Consider the following 18,186-nt stretch of genomic DNA (forward strand, 5'->3'; position numbering starts at 1 on the left):
GCCAAGAAGGCAGAGACTCCAACTCTCTCCGTTTTCACCTTCACCTAATCAATCCATGATCGGAGAGCTCTGTATCAAGGACGGAATTGCCGAGATTGTATAGAAACATAAGATTCCATCTGTGGTCGGCCGACTCAACCTCTCATGAGACACATAAAATGAGCTTGGCTGGACTTGGACCGGTCTTTCTGCAAAAGCTTGCTCCCGTTTCACCATGCAGGAATACATTCCCGATGGCTCGCCCCGGTTCCAGCGTTTGAACGCACTGCTGACCTATATGCCCGACTATGGAGTTGTGATTTGCAAGCGCTGCGAATTTGCCATACAACCCCAGGCAATTTCGAGCCACCTTCTGCGTCACCACATATATAGAGGAGAGCGACAACATTTATTGGAGACAATAGGCAGATTAAAACTGCTGGACCCAGCCGAAGTACCTAAGCCACCACCAGATATCTCCCCTCTGCCCTATCTTCAAGTCTCAGACGGCTATCGATGCAACTTTCCAGCATGTGGCCATTTGTGCATTTCGGAAAAGCGTATGAATCAACACCACGGAAGTCACAAAGAGATATCTGCCATCGACGTCGAGATCCAAGCTCGGCGGGTTCGCCTCCAGACATTCTTCAAAGGCAATAAGGTCCGCTACTTCGAGGTCCACACTGGCCACGGAGCATCGAGCCACAAGGGACCAGCAGACTCCACCAGACATCCACTTTTGCGCCTCTCTCACCTGAGCCATGCACAGGTCGCACCGACATTACCGGCTAATGACGACTCCGGCAATTCTGGAAAGTCCTCGGCCGCAGAACTCCCGATGAGCGATCTCATGTACCTTCATCATTACATCACTCGTACTAGTCTGTCGCTTACGAGGGGAGACGATTCCCTTACGTTTTGGGCTGATACACTGCCAGTGCATGCCTCGACTCAACCTTTCCTCATGCACGGCATACTTGGTGTTGCTGCATTTCATCAAGCGGCTCTAACCTCGGACGGTCAGAAGCGGAAGATGCACCAATCCAACGGCCTTCTCCATCAATCCGCCGGATTGATCACTTTCAGGGAGCTTATCAAGCAACCAACAGCAGAGACAAGCACATCATTGACGGCATTTGCGCGCTTACTGGGCGTTCAATTCTGTGCCCAAGCCCTGCTGGACGCAGAAGATCAACTAGCGCCCGTCGACCAACCACATAAACCAGAATTGTCTCAAATTTTGGACTTCATGCTTTTGCTGCGAGGTGGATGCGATCTATTGGTCAATATGCAGAGAAATTTCTCTGAAGCCTCCGGTTTTGCCCTTCCCTCCGAAGTTCTTCAGGGATTGGGACCGTTGGAGATAGCATCTGATGCAGATAGTTCATTTCTACCCTACGCCATCAACCAGCTCAATGCTCTGCTTCGAAGAAAAAGCTCAGCCTTCAAGACAGCGTCAATCAATATCGCCAGCATAGATGACGTCCGACACTTGGCAGAGCTCTGCAAAGAGGCATCAATGCTCGTTCCGGCGCGACCAATCACCAAAGCCTGGGTACGCAGTAACTTACCCTCAGATACCCGATTGAGCTCCCACATCGAGGACATTGCTAAAGCACTCCCAATCGCACTTGCTGATGCCAGACTCTCATCCAGCCGAGATCGTATGCTGCTTACACCTCGACCGGTCGTCGAATGTTATCCTTATATACCTCCTGCAATATACTCCCATCTCGCCTCTCTGCCAGGGCGAATTATCTCCGCAGGTCCAATACCGGATTCTTCGGAGCTTGAAATGTTCGACCAAGCCATGGCGGCGCTAGTGTCCAGCTACTCACGCAGCTACGCAGCAAATACCACTTGGGCTCAATGGAATGGCATTGAGAGCTGGCCGCGTTTGCTTCCAGATGAGTTTTTGCGTCTGATAGAAGCAGCCAACTCCATAGCACTGGTCTTGGTTGCGTACTGGTGCGTGCTTGTCTCAAAGCAGGAGAAATTCTACTGGTTTTTGAACGGCCAGTCACAGAGAATGCTGAATGTTATCCTGGCGAACCTGGACCCTGACATGCAGAGCTTTTTGCAAGAGATCCTGTCCTACCTGTCTCAAGCATGATGCGGGATGATTTGTCCTCCAGAAGAGAACTTAACCAGAGATTGTTGATCCTGTTATCGCTTGGTAATGTCCATCAAAGGAGAGACCTTCGCAATCGAGGTGGAAAAACCGTACGCGTCCATTCTTTTGAATGTTCGTTGCATCCGTACGGGAATCTCTACGGCGGATCTTGAACCAGAGTAATTATTCAAGCCATCATAAACCACAGGGAGAACTGATAAGAGTTTTGCTGTCTTCCAAGACTAGGTGCAAAATTCCGAAGGTCAGGCGCTGACCTTGTCACTATCATGTTTCTTTACCGTCAACACCTCGACTGGTGCATCAACTCGATAATTCATCGTCGCGCTCAAATCTCCCAAAAACCAGCAACCAATAAAAGCCAAAATTCCGAACGGTGCTGCGATGATATAGACCACCCTTATTGAATCAGCATATGCCTGCTTCAGTGCTGCCAGGCCGGCATCAACGACCCCAGGGCTCACGCCAGGTATCTTCGGGAGAAGTGAAACATTTCCCGCGACCAAAGCTTTTACAAATGCTTCGATCGAGGTCTGTGGAAGTCCAGCTTGGAAGGCTGCCTTGGCCACGTATGCAGGAAGCTTCTCTTTCAGGCGGCCGGAGAATGCCGCCACATATATTGCTGTGAAAATACTCGCGGCTACAGCGCGAGAGGAAACTGTCACAGCGGTCGCGGTGGCGATAAGATAGTGAGGGCTGGAGAGTTGGACGCCAGCAACGATGAGAATGATCAACGACCCAAAACCGACGCCAGCAAGACCGGCGAAGATCAGCGAGTTGGTCGACTCGGAGGGCTGAACTGTGGCGAGTCCCACGATGCCACCGGTGAAGATAACAAAACCTGCCGCAAGGGGTGCCTTGACTGTCTTGAATTTTGTGCTAATAATGCCCCATATTCCAGTCGAAAGAAGGCAAGCAATCCAATATGGCTGTTCGCGAACGACGACTATGAACGGATCTTGGTCAAACAAGGATTGAACCCTAGAGGCGGTCAGCATGACGCAAGTCCAAGCGAGAATGATATCAACATATCCAAAACTTACATAATGGGATAAAAAATAACATATGAGAACAATAGAATGCCCTCAGCGAAGATGAGGCCAACGCAGACCGCAAAAGTGCGACCAGCCCCTGATCCGCCGCGGAAGAGGTCATGGCGCAGAATTCCCGTCTTTGTGCCCTTCCACTCGTATATCCCAAAACAACACAAGCTAACAATACCCACAACCAATGTGGCAAGGACTCGAGCATCAGTCCACGCATACATGCCGCCGCCCATGTTCAAACCTACAAGAAAGAGGGTGAGGCCTCCCCCGAGGAGTCCGAATCCAGGAAGATCAAGGTATGTCAGTTTCTGTGCGAATGAGAGATGATCCAAGCGCGTGTGCCTTTTGGGCGGGCGATATCCAGCCAAAATTCCGAGGCCAGCGGCACCCCAAAGAGCCATTTGAATCCACTATGGGATAAGAGTGTCAGCGTCTTCATCCAACCGCGTGGCAAAGGGAATGCGCCGCTCACGTAGAATCTCCGCCACCCCTTTTCGGGATTAGCTTTGGTCAGAGCGCCGATGATCAGAGGCCCTGTGCAAGTCGCCAATGCCGCAGCAATATTGACCCAAACTTGTCCGATTGGCCTCCATCTCCGAGGCAGGATTTCGCTGGGAATGGCATATGCCAGTGGAGTGCACGAAAACCCAATCGCAATCATGATGTGGCCCCCAATAAGCCTGTACATGGTTTGCGATCCGGGACAGACACCAGCGCCGATGAAGGAGATGGTTAGTGTGCTGACTAGGAGCGATTTGCGAACTTGAAAAACGTCGGAAACTGAGGAAAGTAAAGGCGACAACACGGCCTGTGGCAGCGACAGCGAATTCACCACCCATGTCTCGGATCGCGTGTTGTGCAGACTGGTGCCGATATATGAGAGCTGGAAAAGATCAGACCCGCGCGCAGAGACGCTGAATATCCTTCTAGCTTACCACTGCTGGTGGTGACAAGAGAGCGAACACGATCACATAGTTCAGCAGGAACATTGCCACGAGAGCTATCCAGGTCCTGAGATGCAGCTCTGGCTCGTGCTCAGCATCGTCATAAACCAGATTAGCTTCAGCAGGATCAACCCGCTCGAGGTGTGTTGGCGCCGTTCGAAGTTCATCCATTTTGAGAGCACTTGATCGTGTCACGGCATCATCCTGGTTGCCATGCTTGTGCTCGAATTCGGCCGCCATATCTGATTCACGTTATTGTTAATTGAGGAATGTTGTGGTCTCTCTCAAAGAGCAAAGCAAGAAGGGAAAGGAAGGCTGAAGCTAGGATTTTTGACAGCCAGCCGCCCCTGCTAAGTATATCTGGTCCATTTTCACAATCTTGCTGAGAGACTGCACAAAAATACTGATCAAGAAGCGAATGTGGGACAATGCGATCCGAGGAGACATTGCCTATTGAAGGAGCTCTCTTCTACACTGGGAGAAGCAACCCGGTGGGGACGTACCCGAAAAGGTCTGGACTGTTGCTCCCTTCCTTCACCATCGGTGGGAAAGGTATTGCAGAGAAGAGGGACTAGTGCCTTGCTCTTTCCTTCATGGTAGAGACCTTGCAGGGACTCTCAAGGGACGATTCGTTCTCGTGCCAGGATCTTCACCAACACTTTCTTGTCTAAGAGGGAACATTGACCAAGAAACAGCGAGGCGCCAACCCCGGACTTTCAGAACATCATATGCCGTTCTTTGGTGGAGCTCTCCTAGCTTCGATTCCTCGCGCCAATGCCTCGCTAGCCTCAACTTTATTTTCAAATATCTTTGAGGGGCGGAGCACTGTCTGTACAGTGCGACGAAGGGCCAGTTCCCACCTCAAGATGTCCCACATCATCTTCTTCCTCTCCAGAGTCACAAGCTCCGTCAGCTGTTGCCATCTTGGATCGCTGCCCCGGCGGGAATAAGGGGTTTACCCCAGAGGAGGCCGTATATCATGTTGACTCGTGCAAATTTCCATTCCCTAGCGATAAATCTCGACATTCAGCGACCAAGACAAGCAACTTCTGAACAACAACTATTTTGCAGAGCCACAAGCAAAGATGATATCAGGGGAAACAACTCCCGGAACTGTTGTGGACGGTGTCCACAGACTTCCTAGCAATGGGATCAAGATCATTGTAATCGGAGCAGGTGTGGGAGGATTAGGTGCCGCATTGGAGTGTTGGCGGAAAGGCTGCGAGGTCGTGGTCCTCGAACGAGCAGAGAAGCTCTCTCCATTAGGTATGCTTGAATCACTCCTTTGTACACCAGGCACCACTTCAGTGTTTGACGGCATACCATGCTAGGCGACTATTTCACCATTACCCCGTCAGCATTGACCACGCTGAAGGACTACCCTAGCATGCATGCGGACTACCACAAGTGTATTTATGATTGCTCTGTCCACGTTTACTCTCCGTCCGGTGTGCCCATATACTCGACATATCCGGAATGGCGTCGAGCAGGGGCTCACGCTGCATATGATGTGACGGTATCGTTCCTCAAGCGGCGGCCGGTCTACGCTCAGATGCAACTGGACCAGCTTGAGAGGTTGGGCGTTTCGGTTCAGTTTGGACGAAAGGTAGTCAGCGTCTGCGAAAGAGGCGACCAAGTCATCGTGACCACTGCTTCGGGAGAGACATTCATTGGCGATCTTTGCATCGGTGCGAATGGAATTGGATCCTCTATCGACGGGTTCGACACCGGTCCGGAAGTCGCCGTGCAAGACAGTGGCTATGCGGTTGCGCGAGTGGCTTTCCCTGCCAGCACACTCAAGCCAGACTCGCCAGCAGCAACGCTGATGAAGAACATTGACGTCCAGCCCGAATTCCGCACCTACGTAGCAGATGATGTGCACTTGATCCTGTTTTTGACGCGAGACTGGGTGGCGTGGTGTTTCACTCATGCGGTGCGTGTCTGGCTGCAAGCACTGACTCGAGTGATCTTGATGGCTGACTTCTGGCCATTTCCAGGACGATGGAGAGACGGCCGAGTCCTGGGGAAACCTTAAGGATCCGGACGCGATCATCCCCCTGATCGAAAGGTCAAGCGATAATTGGGATCCAGCCGTTCTCGATTTCGTTCGGCAAACACCAAACCGCGTCGTCGATTGGAAGTTGAGGTGGCGTGACGGCACTGAGCAATGGACTTCGGACAGTGGACGTCTTCTGCGCCTCGGCGATGCGGCACATGCCTTCTTTCCCACTGCCGGCAACGGTGCAGTCCAGGCTCTCGAAGACGGCGTGTCCCTTGCCGAATGTATGCGCATCGGCGGCAAGGAGAACGCCGGTTGGGCGACGAAAGTGCACAACCAGCTAAGGTATGCTTCAAGATGATTTTGTTACTGTTCCTCCGATGGCATTGCTGAGTGGAAACATTTTGCCACAGGTTTCAGAGAGTAAGCGTTCTGCAGCAGACAGGCTTTCTGAACAGGGAGGAACTCCACCACGTCGACGTCGCCGCCATCGAGGAGAATCCCAAGGAAGTCACCGTTGGCTTCTTCAAGATTGGACGATGGGTATGGAACCACGATCCCGAAGCGTACGCTCGCGATAATTACGCAGCCTGTCTGGCGCATCTGCAAGAGGGAGAGCCTTTCAGCAACACGAACCTGCCTCCCGGGCACATCTACGTGCCGTGGTCGCTGGCGTCGGAGACGGCGCGCATGAAGGCTGGCGTCAAGTCAAGCCTGAAGCAGAATGGGGATTGGAGTGCCTGAGCTGAGCTCAGTGAGCAGGAGGCTTGAGCCGCTTGCCATCCATCTTTGTACGTACTTGACATTGAGCTTCAGCGAGTCTTCCTGTCGAGAATAGCTATCCGCGTCATCCATCACCATCAAGCCTTGGTTTGCCGGAGCATCACCGCCTCCCAAAGACGCATGTGCCCTGTATACATACATGTAGACCATCGTTCTATCTCGTGAAGCATTTTGTACCCTTGATATCTATTATTAACCCACTCCCTAAGAAACCAAAGCGAAAAGCGCCCCAAAAAAAATGCTCGAAGGAAACTGAAACAAGGAGGTTTAGGGGGAGGAAAAAAACAAAAGGTTGGTCCCTACGAGGATCGAACTCGCGACCTTCGCGTTATTAGCACGACGATCTAACCAACTGATCTAAGGGACCAAGTTCTGAGTAGTGGTACAGCCAGAATCGAAGCGTGAGGAATCGGCTCTGATTGGTCAGATTATTTGAGGAAAATTTTATATAGATCAAAAAACACTGTGCGGTGGGGAGGTAGCGTCACTTTGCACCTTTGGTTGCCTGCACGGACTTTGACGGTGGTGGGTCCGACTAAACATAAACATACGGCGGTAACGATGTTCACATCATGACTTGTCATATTTCTCGCATCACGACACGCTATGGCAGGGAAGTCAACTATATTGCGGGATCCAGCCGAAATTTCTGCACACCTCCAAATTGACCATCACTTTCGGTCAACATTCTCCTGTAACACTGTGGTCCCCTTCTCCTCATCGCCGTGAAGCACATCTTCCACCATCGACAGGCCTCGGGCACGGATCTGTGCCTCGACCTTGTCAACTTCCCCGAACAGACGATCCATGTGCTCAAGGCTGATTCCCTTTGTCTCTGGCCAGAAGAAGAAGACCACGATGAAGCCAAGGAGATTAATACTGACGAGGATCCAGTACGCGTTGTGACCAACATTGCCAAACATGACTGGCCAAGCCTGGTTGATCCAAAGAGTCGTGATCTGCTGTCCTGCCTGACTGACATTGACGCCTTTGTCTCGGAGGTGAGTTGGGAAGATCTCGCTGGCGTAGATCCAGGCGACTGGTCCCATTGCACCACTGTATGCCATCATAATCACATAGATGAAGACGACGCAAGCAATAGCGGCACCACGGTTGAAGTTGGTGGCCGTAGGGTATGCATCTGACAGTGCGCCAATGATGACATAGCTGAGAATCATGGTGGCAGAACCAGCGAGCAGAGTGATCCTACGACCCCACTTGTCAACCCCTCCGGTTGTGATTCCGGTGGCCGCGAGACACAAGACACCAGAGACGACGTTCAGGAGCAACGACATGGTCCCAGAGGAGAAACCAAGACCTTCAAAGATGAGGATGCCGTAGATCATCAATGCGCCGACCCCGCAGAGTTGACCGAGAGCCATGGTGGTCATCCCATATGCAATTCGTTTCCAGACTGGGAAGGAGCGGAGGAAGGATGACCAGGTTTGGCGTTTTTCGTTCTCTAGACGGTAGTCGCGAGCGGCGACCAACTCGGCGTATTCGTGCTTGACGCCGTCATTGTCGACGGGCAGTCTGCGGATTCTGGCGAGTTCCCGTAAAGCCGCTTCCGGCTTCTCGGGGTGGCGTTCAATCAACCATCGAGGAGATTCTGGGATGGTGAAGGAGGCTGCGATCAAGACAACACCAGGAACAACTTGGAGAGCAGTCGCGACTCTCCATGAGTTGTTGCCGGAAATCTTAACGGTCCCAAGACCGACGCAGTACGCGACGAGGACACCAACTTGGTATGAAAGTTGAACGAAGGAGACGACTCGACCTCGGATTTGTGGCGAGGAAACTTCGGCCTGGTATGCAGCAAGGTTGGTGCCGATGATGGCAGTGCCAATTCCAGCCACAATTCTGCCCACGACGATCATGGCGAAGTCTCGGGCGCCGGCTTGGAGGGCAACGCCGACCAGAAGGATGATGGTGCCGTGAACAAAGGCAAATCGACGTCCAACATACCAGATGAACCACCAAGACACGAAGAGATTGCCGATGACATTGCCCAAGCTGATCATACTAGCCACGACTCCTTCTCGTGCACTAGAGAGGTGGAAGTAAGCACCAAACTTTTTGTCCGAGATGATGATGGAGTAAATGCCCGAGTCAAACCCCTGGAAAATATTCGCGAGGGATGCTACCGCGCATATCCAGTAAATGTACCAGTCGCTTTTTGCCATCTTAATGTGCCTTCAGGCTTTTGCTGTTGGATAAGGAGGTGCTGGGTTCTCGAAAACATTTTCTTGCGCAGGCACAAATACATTGCTTTATACATCTGGCTTCTGGGGGGGGGGGGGGGAATAGAACCTGCTTCATCGGGTCAAAAGGCGGATGTCGATCTGGGGTCCAGGAATGTGCTCCAGAGGGACGAGGGTCTGGGCGCTGGACCAAGCAAACCAAGCTAGACTCTGGTGTTCCTCCTTCCTGTTCGAGGATCTGTCGTCGGTGGATCTTCACATACTTGGAGTAAAACACCGGTGGACGCAGATCCGGCAAACGAGCCTGGCACTTGGCGGTGGCAGCAGAAGGCCGGAAGCGAAGCCGCCAATAAGGCACCACGAGACGGTGGTGTTAAAGTTGGAGATCTATACAAGCCATGTGAAGGCCAAGATGTGCTAAGCTAGTTTAGGCTAAGCCTGTTCAATAGCAGTTATGTCGTTTCGTTGGGTTTCCCCTCCGTCGGAATTTTCCACGCGAGGAATGTTCTCCAGGCTTCATGGGAGAAAATGAATAAATGACCACGGAACAGGGCGACGGGATGAAATCTTGCAGTAGTGGGAAAAGAGCAGCACAGTCGCATATCCTCGTTTTTTGGCCTGTGCCTGCGCGGATCTCGACAGATTCCGGCTCCGAACTACCAACAACCTTTGCACAATAGCCTTCGACAATCATGGCCTATCCCCAAGAGACGTTCCTCACAACGCGGCTGATGCCAGGGTCTCTGATATCTCGACGGCGTGGCGTTGTTGGCTCCAACACTCTCTCTTACCAGCTCGAAATGTTGAAAAAGACAGGCAGATACGATGCGTTTGACCTGCATTGGCATTCTTCCTACGAAGATCCTCCTGATGTATGGCCGATACCAAATCACCTCTTCTGGTAATCCAGCTCATCCAAATTCCACTGGGAATAAAGGAAATAATAACCTCGGGTGTGTGTTGCAGGGACTCTGATATTGCCAAATGGATCGAAGGAGCATGTTATTTTCTTCATGAACATGAAGACCCAAAAATCGACGCGGCAGTTAAGGAGCTAGTCAACATGATTCGCGGTGCTCAGCTTAAGGATGGTTATATCAACATCCATTATACAGTCGTCAAGCCTGGAGAGCGGTTCACCAATCTACGGGATTTTCACGAACTCTACAACGCAGGCCATCTCATCGAGGCAGCCCTCGCTCACAATCAACTCTACCGAAATGATGATCTTCTTGGTCCGATACTAAAGTACGTCGACTTCTTGTGTGGGGAGTTTGGACCCAAAATGAATCAAACCCCTGGCTATCCAGGCCACCCTGAGATCGAGCTCGCCCTTCTTCGACTATACCATCGGACTCAGAATCCTGAGCACCTTGAACTGGCAAAGTTCTTCATCACTGAGAGAGGAAACCCGAACGGCGTCGATGGCTGTCACTATTACCATTTCGAAGCAAGGCAAAGAGGCGAAGAACCGGGCGTGAGAATGCCGTACTGGGGAGACGCGGACGCTCTATGGTACTATCAAGCCCATAAGCCCCTTGTGGAACAACAGACCATCAAAGGGCATTCTGTGCGTGCCATGTACCTCCTCTCGGCAGCCGCAGACTTGGTACGCTTGGACCAGACCTCCGACGGTCGCCTAAAAGATGCCATATACAGACTATGGGACAACATGGTAACATGCAAGATGTACGTGACCGGAGGGATTGGCGCGATAAAGCAATGGGAGGGCTTCGGTCCGAACTATTTCCTTCCCCAGGGCAGTGACGAGGGAGGCTGCTACGCTGAGACCTGCGCGGCCATCGGCGTCATGATGCTCGCCGAACGAATTCTACAATACGATCTCGACCATCGATTCAGCGACATTATGGAATTGTCGCTCTACAACGCCGTGCTGACAGCCATGTCCTATGACGGCACCAAGTTCACGTACGTCAATCAGCTAGCGTCCAGCGACGAGGACCTCTCAAAACGAGAGGAATGGTTTAAATGCGCTTGCTGCCCGCCGAACATTCTTCGACTACTTGGTCAAATTGGGGGCTACATCTACACACGAACAACAGGAGAACAGGACCGACTCAGTGTCCACTTGTATATCTCAAGTTCCACCGAGTTCAAATGCGACGATCAGCGTGCAACGTTGATTCAAAAGACCGATTGGCCGTGGAGTGGGAGGGTCGATTTCAATCTTGAAACGCAGGCATCGCGGATCACTGTCAGTCTAGCTGTTAGGATACCAGGATGGGCCAAGGAGTGGACGGTAAGCAACCACCAAATCACTATCTCTAACACGAACCAAAAGTCAAATGCCTAACAAGCTGTAATCAGATGAGTCCAAGGCCGCCGCCCGATAGCGAAGAGAAAGGATACCTAATTCTGCCCGCCACGTGGTTGTCTATTAACCGGTCCTTTACTTTGGACATCGACATCTCGCCTCGCCTCATTGCCCCGCACCCTTTTACCGACCAAGATACTCTGGCAGTGGTTCGCGGTCCAATTGTGTATTGCGTTGAGGATGTCGACAACCCTTGGGTGCTGGACCACTTCAAAAGCATTTTGCTCGACGCTGCATGCTCGTTGGACGAGAAAACTGTGACCGACGACACCACAGGAGACACATACGTGGCACTCACAGCCACCAAGGGCGTTAGCATGCTCACGAAGGACAGCATTCATGCTTACCCTGGCGTTGAATGTAACGGAGCGGCAAAGTTCAGCAAGAGAATCATTGACAGGTTGAATTTTGTTCCGTACTATTTCAAAGCCAATCGCGGCGGTCTCGGCCAAGCGCGAGTTGGGCTGAGAAGATGGCATCATGATATTTGAGATCCGGCACGGACTACAGGCTCGACAATGAGGTATCCCTCTGTTGGAAGGGGAAAGTCCGTGACAGGGTGAGTAAAGACACACTGGCTCTGGGGATGCGTGCTCCTTGTCAGGGGTGTAGCTGCACCGTGTGAAATATCATACGGAGCGAATGGGCGAGGGGGAAAAGAATGCATCACTTGTTGAAGTTGGTAGTAAAGACATCGGAAGTGGTCCTGGTTCGCAAGATCTAGCTTTTGTTCGAATATGTCGAAATCGATCGACGGCATGAAAAACAACGGCCAGCCTTCGGAGCTGGCAGGCATTGCTGCCTAAAGGCCAGAGAGTGGCCACGAGCGTGCACCTTTTCAAACCTTTTCCTCAACAGGCCCCTCGATATCCTTGTCGGCAGACACGCTTTCGGAATTCGACGATCCTTCATCTACTTCAGCTGCGGAAGCAATGGCATCGTTGCCAAAGTGTCTCACCACCAGCCACGTCGGAAACAAAGCCGCCGCCCATAACCCAAAGTTGATATACACACCTCCCACTTCAGCAAAGATCTTGATTGAATTCAGCCCGTAACTGACAGCTTGCCACGCGGACTCGGTGCTGCGTTCGTCAGCTTTTGTCGGCCAAAAACAAAAACAAAACAAAACGAGGGTGCTAAGCTGCTCTTACCCACGAAGCAACGCCGCGTAGCGAATGATATCGACTGGCGTTGTGGCCAATTGCGCCATCATGAAATAGCAGAACAAGTAGTTCAGCTGGAAGCCTGTGGTCAGGAACAGGTACGGAACGAAGGCGTGACCAAAGCCGCTGCTCGTCCAGTCGTACGATGGCCTGGTGTGCCGGAATTTCGTTACGAGAATTGTCACCCAAATCCACCACCCCCCTTGCAGAGCAATGATCGTGAAGAATACAGATCTCGACCTGAGCTTCACTGACACCTTGGTACGATCAAGGTAATGACCGAGAACATTACCGCATGTCACAGCAATGATGCCAGACAAAAACGAGCCGAGTGCACGGGTCCTGACACTGAACCACAACGAAAGGTACGTGAAGAAAACAGCCTCTGCGTACACGGCTTGGCCGATGAACAGAAGAAGCAGTAGGTATTTCTTGGTGAAGAACGTTCTTGTTGTGGCCTTGAGCTCGCGCCAGGGATGTTCAAGAATCTCCAATTCGACCTTGAGACCGTCCGTCCGCTCGACTTTGTCGGGTCGATTCAGCAACGCTGCCACAAACGGGCCCGTCGCCTGCAGCGCGATAAAGACCAGATAAACCGTGTAACTGACTTTGCCAGCCTCGTTGCGATGCGCATTAATGCCCAGGTTGATGGCGCCGCCCAGAATCTGTCCACCGAGCCGGTATGTGAGCCAGTATCCTAGAACCTTGCCACGGTTATATGGCTCAGGGTACGCCAAAGCAATAGCGGCCTCCGCTGCCCAGAACACGCCGGCCGAGATGCCACAAAGCGCCGCTCCAAAGAGCACCAACCATTCTGTGCCAAAACGGTTGTTGGTGTAGAGGCCTGCCGCATAAGGGGCGTAACCCAGAGTGCCGAAGATGAGAGCGCCTTTGATGCCAATGTACTTTGTGAGCACGGGAGAGAAGAGACAGGATACCACCATGAGGCAAAAGGTCAGCGCATTGGCGGCGTTGACAAGATAGGGTTTCTCCTCTCCGCCGGCACCGAGAGAGTTCATCGCTCCCCAGATACCCGGTGCTGCGAAATTGCAGAGACCAAGCACTGTGGCATTGTAGAAGGTCGAGCGGTGCCAGCGGACTGTGAGTTGTTTAGACATACCTCCTTTTCCTGTGCGTGGACACACTGACCTGGATGTTTCTGCACAGATGATTCCCGGACATCTTGGAGCTCTGGATGCTTTGTCGTGACTGACGCTGAGCGAGACATTGGTTACTGATTGATCCGGAGGGAGAACCAGGCTCGAAGTTTGCTTGTTGGGCTGGAAGAAACAGATCACTTCGAATCCGCCAGAGCAGGTGTGTTACGACGGCCTTATCGTAGAAGCTTGAGATTTCAACCCTTTCTCGCACGGTTTCCGACCACCCTCAGACCTTTTTAAATTTTTTTTTTTCCTTATCCAACAAAATCATGCTGGGACGAGCGGCTAAACTTTGTGAACGCAATAGAGTCCTCGAAAGGCGTCAGATGCGCGAAGAGCACGCCATGGACCAGAAGCGAGTGAGAAAGACACATCTTCGCAATCACGATAATGTGAATTCTGGCTGCAGGTCCCAAAGCACAAGACGGAAGATCCAGGTACCAACACCAGCCGTATCCACCTGGTGGAAGTGGTGAACGGACACAAATGGTCGATAACGTCCCGAAGGTAGCATTTTCTTCCTCGTCGGAGCAGCGTCTATCATCTTTGTGCGAGAGGGAGACTTGCAGTGAGTGTTCTGGTCAAAAGTGGAGCCACAAGCGCAACGAGGAAGCAACTTCGTGATATATGGAGCAGATTGCACCATTCGCTAACCACTTCTAGATACCTTTTAGCACTCTATCCTCTTCCTGCGAAAGGTCAAACCCTGACGGTAAGACGGACATCAGCGTGAGTGTTCTTGGATATAAGCATCGAAAAGAGAGAGGAAAACTAAATGTCGGTGGCTGTACAAAACAAACATACATTGCCATGCCCACTAAGTGCAGAAAGCAGCAAGGCTAGGACACTGCGCACGTCTTTCAACGTCCTGTGAGATCACGCTGTGAGATTCCGCCAAAGCCTACACCATATCGTCAACGAACGGCACGCCAGAAGTGAACACTGGGCCACACCCTGTCAAGAAGAAGCAATTGATCCTGAACGCCTTCGTCGAAACATGCTCGGGTCATCAGTCTCCCGGGCTGTGGAAGCACCCCGCGGACAAGTCGCACGAATTCAATACACTGCCACATTGGACAAACCTCGCTCAGCTTCTCGAGCGCGGCAAGATCCACGGCATCTTCATCGCCGACGTGCTCGGCGGCTACGACGTGTATTCGCAGTCCCTCGACCCGGCCATCCGTTCGGGCGCACAGTGGCCGGTCCATGAGCCTCTGGCCTCGATCCCCGCCATGGCCGCGGTGACGAAATCCATCGGCTTTGGCGTGACGGTGTCGACGACGTATGAGCAGCCGTACCACCTCGCCCGCCGCCTGTCGACGCTGGACCACCTGACCAACGGCCGCCTGGGCTGGAACATCGTGACGTCGTACCTCGACTCCGCGGCTCGAAACACGGGCCTGGTCGCACAGCCACAGCACGACGACCGCTACGCTATGGCCGAAGAGTACATTAATGTCATGTACAAGCTGTTCGAATCGTCGTGGCGCGACGACGCCGTGAAACTGGACCGCAAGGCCGGCGTGTACACGGACCCTGCGCTTGTGCGGCAGATCGACCACGCGGGGAAGTTCTTCACCGTGCCGGGACCGCATATCTGCGCGCCGTCGCCGCAGCGCACGCCGCTCCTGCTGCAAGCCGGCACCAGCGCCAAGGGAAAGGAGTTCGCCGCGCAACACGCCGAGGCGATCTTCGTGTCCGCGCACGCGCCCGAGGCGTGCAAAGCGAGCATCGCGGACGTGCGAAGGCTAGCCGGGGAAAAATTCAGGCGTGATCCAAATAGCATCAAGGTTCTCGCACTGGTGACGCCCATCTTGGGCAGGACCGAGGACGAGGCCCGCGCCAAGTACGCCGACTACAAGCGGTTCGCCGACCTGGAGGGCGCGCTGGCCCTGTTCGGCGGCTGGACGGGCATTGACCTGTCGCAGTACGACGACGACCAGGAGCTGCGCTACGTCGAGAGCAACGCCGTCCGCGCGACCGTCGAGAGCTACGCGCGCTTCAGCCCCGGCGCCGGCAAGTGGACGCGGCAGACCATCGCCGAGCACGTTAGCATCGGCGGTAACGGGCCCGTGCTGGTCGGCACCCCCGCCCAGGTGGCCGACAGCCTGCAGGCGTGGGTCGACCTCGCCGACGTCGACGGCTTCAACATCGCCTACGCCGTGTTTCCCGGCAGCTTCGAAGATGTCGTCGAGCTCCTGGTCCCGGAGCTCCAGGCCAGGGGCCTGTTCTGGGACGACTACGCTGTGCCCTCGGGCACGTATCGCGAGAACTTCTACGGACTCGAGGGCCAGAAGGGCCCGCCGGATGAGCATGTCGCTAGCCGATATAGATGGAGGGAAGGGGTGGAAGCTGCAGAGCACAAGATACCAGATTAGAGGAATCTATCTCGTGCATGGGAGGATCAGATTCTTCACTCAGGGCTGTTGCAGTCTGGAGTGTTCGCAGCTTTCCAGCTGAGGACTTGGGACGATTTCATATCTCTCAAAAGGAAATTGGTCAGCAAACAACGAGTCCATTGAATCCAATATAAAAGCCCAGTTCTAGAAATCGATATGACCAGGAAAATGCTCCGCAACTATCCAACTCCCATGAACTCCTAAGCCCTGTAAAACCTCAATCAGCCATGACAGCGTTCAACTGACAAATCCAGCTTGCCCCGAGGATCCTCCATCGGCAAGCGCAAGACGGCGATTCATGACGGATTTGATTGCATTTCAATGGCCAATGTTGTCGACTTGTACTTTGTTTTGTGCTCTGTGGGCGTGGTAATAAAGAAAGAACGGCACCGGGGTGAAAGCGCAGGAGACGACAGCAAAGATCGTCGAGGCACGATGCACTCCGAGATTTCCAAACAAGGGAGTCGATAGTGTGACCAAAACCCCAGCGACCACGTATCGGACGAATGTGTTTGAAACCAGGGCCTATGCTGCGACCTTCGTGAACCTCTGCATAATGTACGCATAGGTTGAGATGGACAAGCAGAGCATGCTGAACCCAAAGAAAGCAGCACTAAAGCGAAGGTTAGCAAGAAATTCTTCACGAGTAAAGGGGACGCACGTCAAGCCCTATCACTGGAGACCAGTAGGAGACTGAACGACGGGATGACCAGGCCATTCAAAAGACTGATGTCGGCAAAAGCGGCCCTCCGGTCATCGCCCACCAAAGCATGGCTTCTGGACAGGCATGGCCTTTTCCTCGTTCTACAGCATGCTCGTTCTCTCTGCTGATCAACATAACAAACAGAGGAGTGACGAACGCATAGATAGTGAGCTTGGCCGAGATGCTTAGAAATATTAGGTGCGTATTGCTGTGATTAGATCCGTATGTTTGTCCAAAGATGTAGTGGGCCTCGGAAAAGAAGCAAAACGCAACGCTGCAAACCAGGGTCAGGTAGGCCCTCAAGACGGTGAAGACGGGCTCTGTGAAAAGCATGATGCACTGCCATAATAAAGCCGATGCGAGCCTGCGTCGCAAAGGGAGCTTTTGGGGAACCGGAATGTCGCTGCCGTTGCGTGCTCGTAAGGCTTGCGTCTTCCAACGAAGAATCTCCTTTGCGTCGGTCCCAAGGAGGAAGAGCACCTTGAGGGTCAGAACTCCACAAGATATGAAAAAGGGTGAGCCACTCAACACATTTCCAATTCATCCCGGCTTGTCCAATATATCCCCCAACAACAGAGCCAAACATCAAACCCAGAAAACCAATGGTGCAAAGAACGGAAAGATCTTGCCCCGAATATCATGATCAAAGACATCAGTCAGGGTTCTACCTGCAGCTGTAAATGGAGTCGAACCACAGGTACCCGCAAGCAATCGAAAGATTAGCTGTGTTCCAATGCTCGAAGCGAATGGCGCACCCGGAATCCAGCAGCAGTATAACGCAAAGGTCAAGAGATAGACAGGATTGCGCCCACGTTCCCCGGACAAGGGACCAGCGAAAGGTACGAGGTACTCCACACACGAGACCGACTAGACAGAGTCGAAGCTTGCGGGGGGACTGCTGAGTCGATGGACGATCCAAAGCCCACAGTGAATGCCATGAGTGATACTATAATCACAATGCCAGCCTTTTTCGAGGTAGGTCAATTTTGCGGATGCACCAAGTCATTCTCGCCTTCGAATGTCACTGCTGTCCATTTCTGCGGCGTGTTTGTCTCGGTTGGAGCGGTCTGGGAGTCTCTTGGTTAGCGCATGGAAGGGGCAAACAGACTGCGATACGGTAAGGATCCACCATTCCACAAGTCCAGAAACCAACGCTAGTAGGGCTCCTGGTAGCAAGGCTCACACCTATTTAGCCAATCTCAATAACACATCTTTCGTAATGAATTTGATTCAATGATAAGAAGAATCCTTTGTCCAAGTGATGGTTCTTGTATAATTCTAGCTTTGGGCAGGTTAATGGTCACAGGCATTCTTCAATGGTTCAAGCCATGCAATCGTCAAAA

The 18,186-nt window shown here is 52.6% G+C and overlaps 7 protein-coding genes across 7 annotated transcripts; 4 read left to right on the top strand and 3 right to left on the bottom strand.

The window, feature by feature from the left end:
- Nucleotides 1–214: 214 nt before the first annotated feature.
- Nucleotides 215–2,092, top strand: A1O5_08601 (uncharacterized protein; the record flags this gene model as incomplete). The annotated part of the gene is made up of 1 exon (XM_007749183.1): nt 215–2,092. The coding sequence occupies one exon, from the start codon at nt 215–217 to the stop codon at nt 2,090–2,092; it is 1,878 nt and encodes a 625-aa protein (XP_007747373.1).
- A 263-nt stretch (nt 2,093–2,355) lies between these two features.
- A1O5_08602 (uncharacterized protein) lies at nt 2,356–4,340 on the bottom strand (the record flags this gene model as incomplete). The annotated part of the gene is made up of 4 exons (XM_007749184.1): nt 2,356–3,091; nt 3,154–3,566; nt 3,629–4,039; nt 4,092–4,340. 4 exons carry the CDS (start codon nt 4,338–4,340, stop codon nt 2,356–2,358), a joined length of 1,809 nt encoding a protein of 602 aa, XP_007747374.1.
- An 845-nt stretch (nt 4,341–5,185) lies between these two features.
- A1O5_08603 (uncharacterized protein) lies at nt 5,186–6,843 on the top strand (the record flags this gene model as incomplete). The annotated part of the gene is made up of 4 exons (XM_007749185.1): nt 5,186–5,366; nt 5,432–6,033; nt 6,098–6,444; nt 6,513–6,843. The coding sequence occupies 4 exons, from the start codon at nt 5,186–5,188 to the stop codon at nt 6,841–6,843; spliced, it is 1,461 nt and encodes a 486-aa protein (XP_007747375.1).
- A 710-nt stretch (nt 6,844–7,553) lies between these two features.
- Nucleotides 7,554–9,065, bottom strand: A1O5_08605 (uncharacterized protein; the record flags this gene model as incomplete). Its single annotated transcript, XM_007749186.1, has 1 exon — nt 7,554–9,065. The coding sequence occupies one exon, from the start codon at nt 9,063–9,065 to the stop codon at nt 7,554–7,556; it is 1,512 nt and encodes a 503-aa protein (XP_007747376.1).
- A 710-nt stretch (nt 9,066–9,775) lies between these two features.
- Nucleotides 9,776–11,909, top strand: A1O5_08606 (uncharacterized protein; the record flags this gene model as incomplete). The annotated part of the gene is made up of 3 exons (XM_007749187.1): nt 9,776–9,984; nt 10,050–11,343; nt 11,412–11,909. 3 exons carry the CDS (start codon nt 9,776–9,778, stop codon nt 11,907–11,909), a joined length of 2,001 nt encoding a protein of 666 aa, XP_007747377.1.
- A 347-nt stretch (nt 11,910–12,256) lies between these two features.
- A1O5_08607 (uncharacterized protein) lies at nt 12,257–13,809 on the bottom strand (the record flags this gene model as incomplete). The annotated part of the gene is made up of 3 exons (XM_007749188.1): nt 12,257–12,500; nt 12,570–13,680; nt 13,731–13,809. 3 exons carry the CDS (start codon nt 13,807–13,809, stop codon nt 12,257–12,259), a joined length of 1,434 nt encoding a protein of 477 aa, XP_007747378.1.
- A 418-nt stretch (nt 13,810–14,227) lies between these two features.
- Nucleotides 14,228–16,119, top strand: A1O5_08608 (alkanesulfonate monooxygenase; the record flags this gene model as incomplete). Its single annotated transcript, XM_007749189.1, has 2 exons — nt 14,228–14,309; nt 14,642–16,119. 2 exons carry the CDS (start codon nt 14,228–14,230, stop codon nt 16,117–16,119), a joined length of 1,560 nt encoding a protein of 519 aa, XP_007747379.1.
- Between the last annotated feature and the right edge of the window lie 2,067 nt (nt 16,120–18,186).

This window comes from Cladophialophora psammophila, assembly GCF_000585535.1.
Source record: "Cladophialophora psammophila CBS 110553 chromosome Unknown aczJe-supercont1.14, whole genome shotgun sequence".
Lineage (NCBI taxonomy): Eukaryota > Fungi > Ascomycota > Eurotiomycetes > Chaetothyriales > Herpotrichiellaceae > Cladophialophora > Cladophialophora psammophila.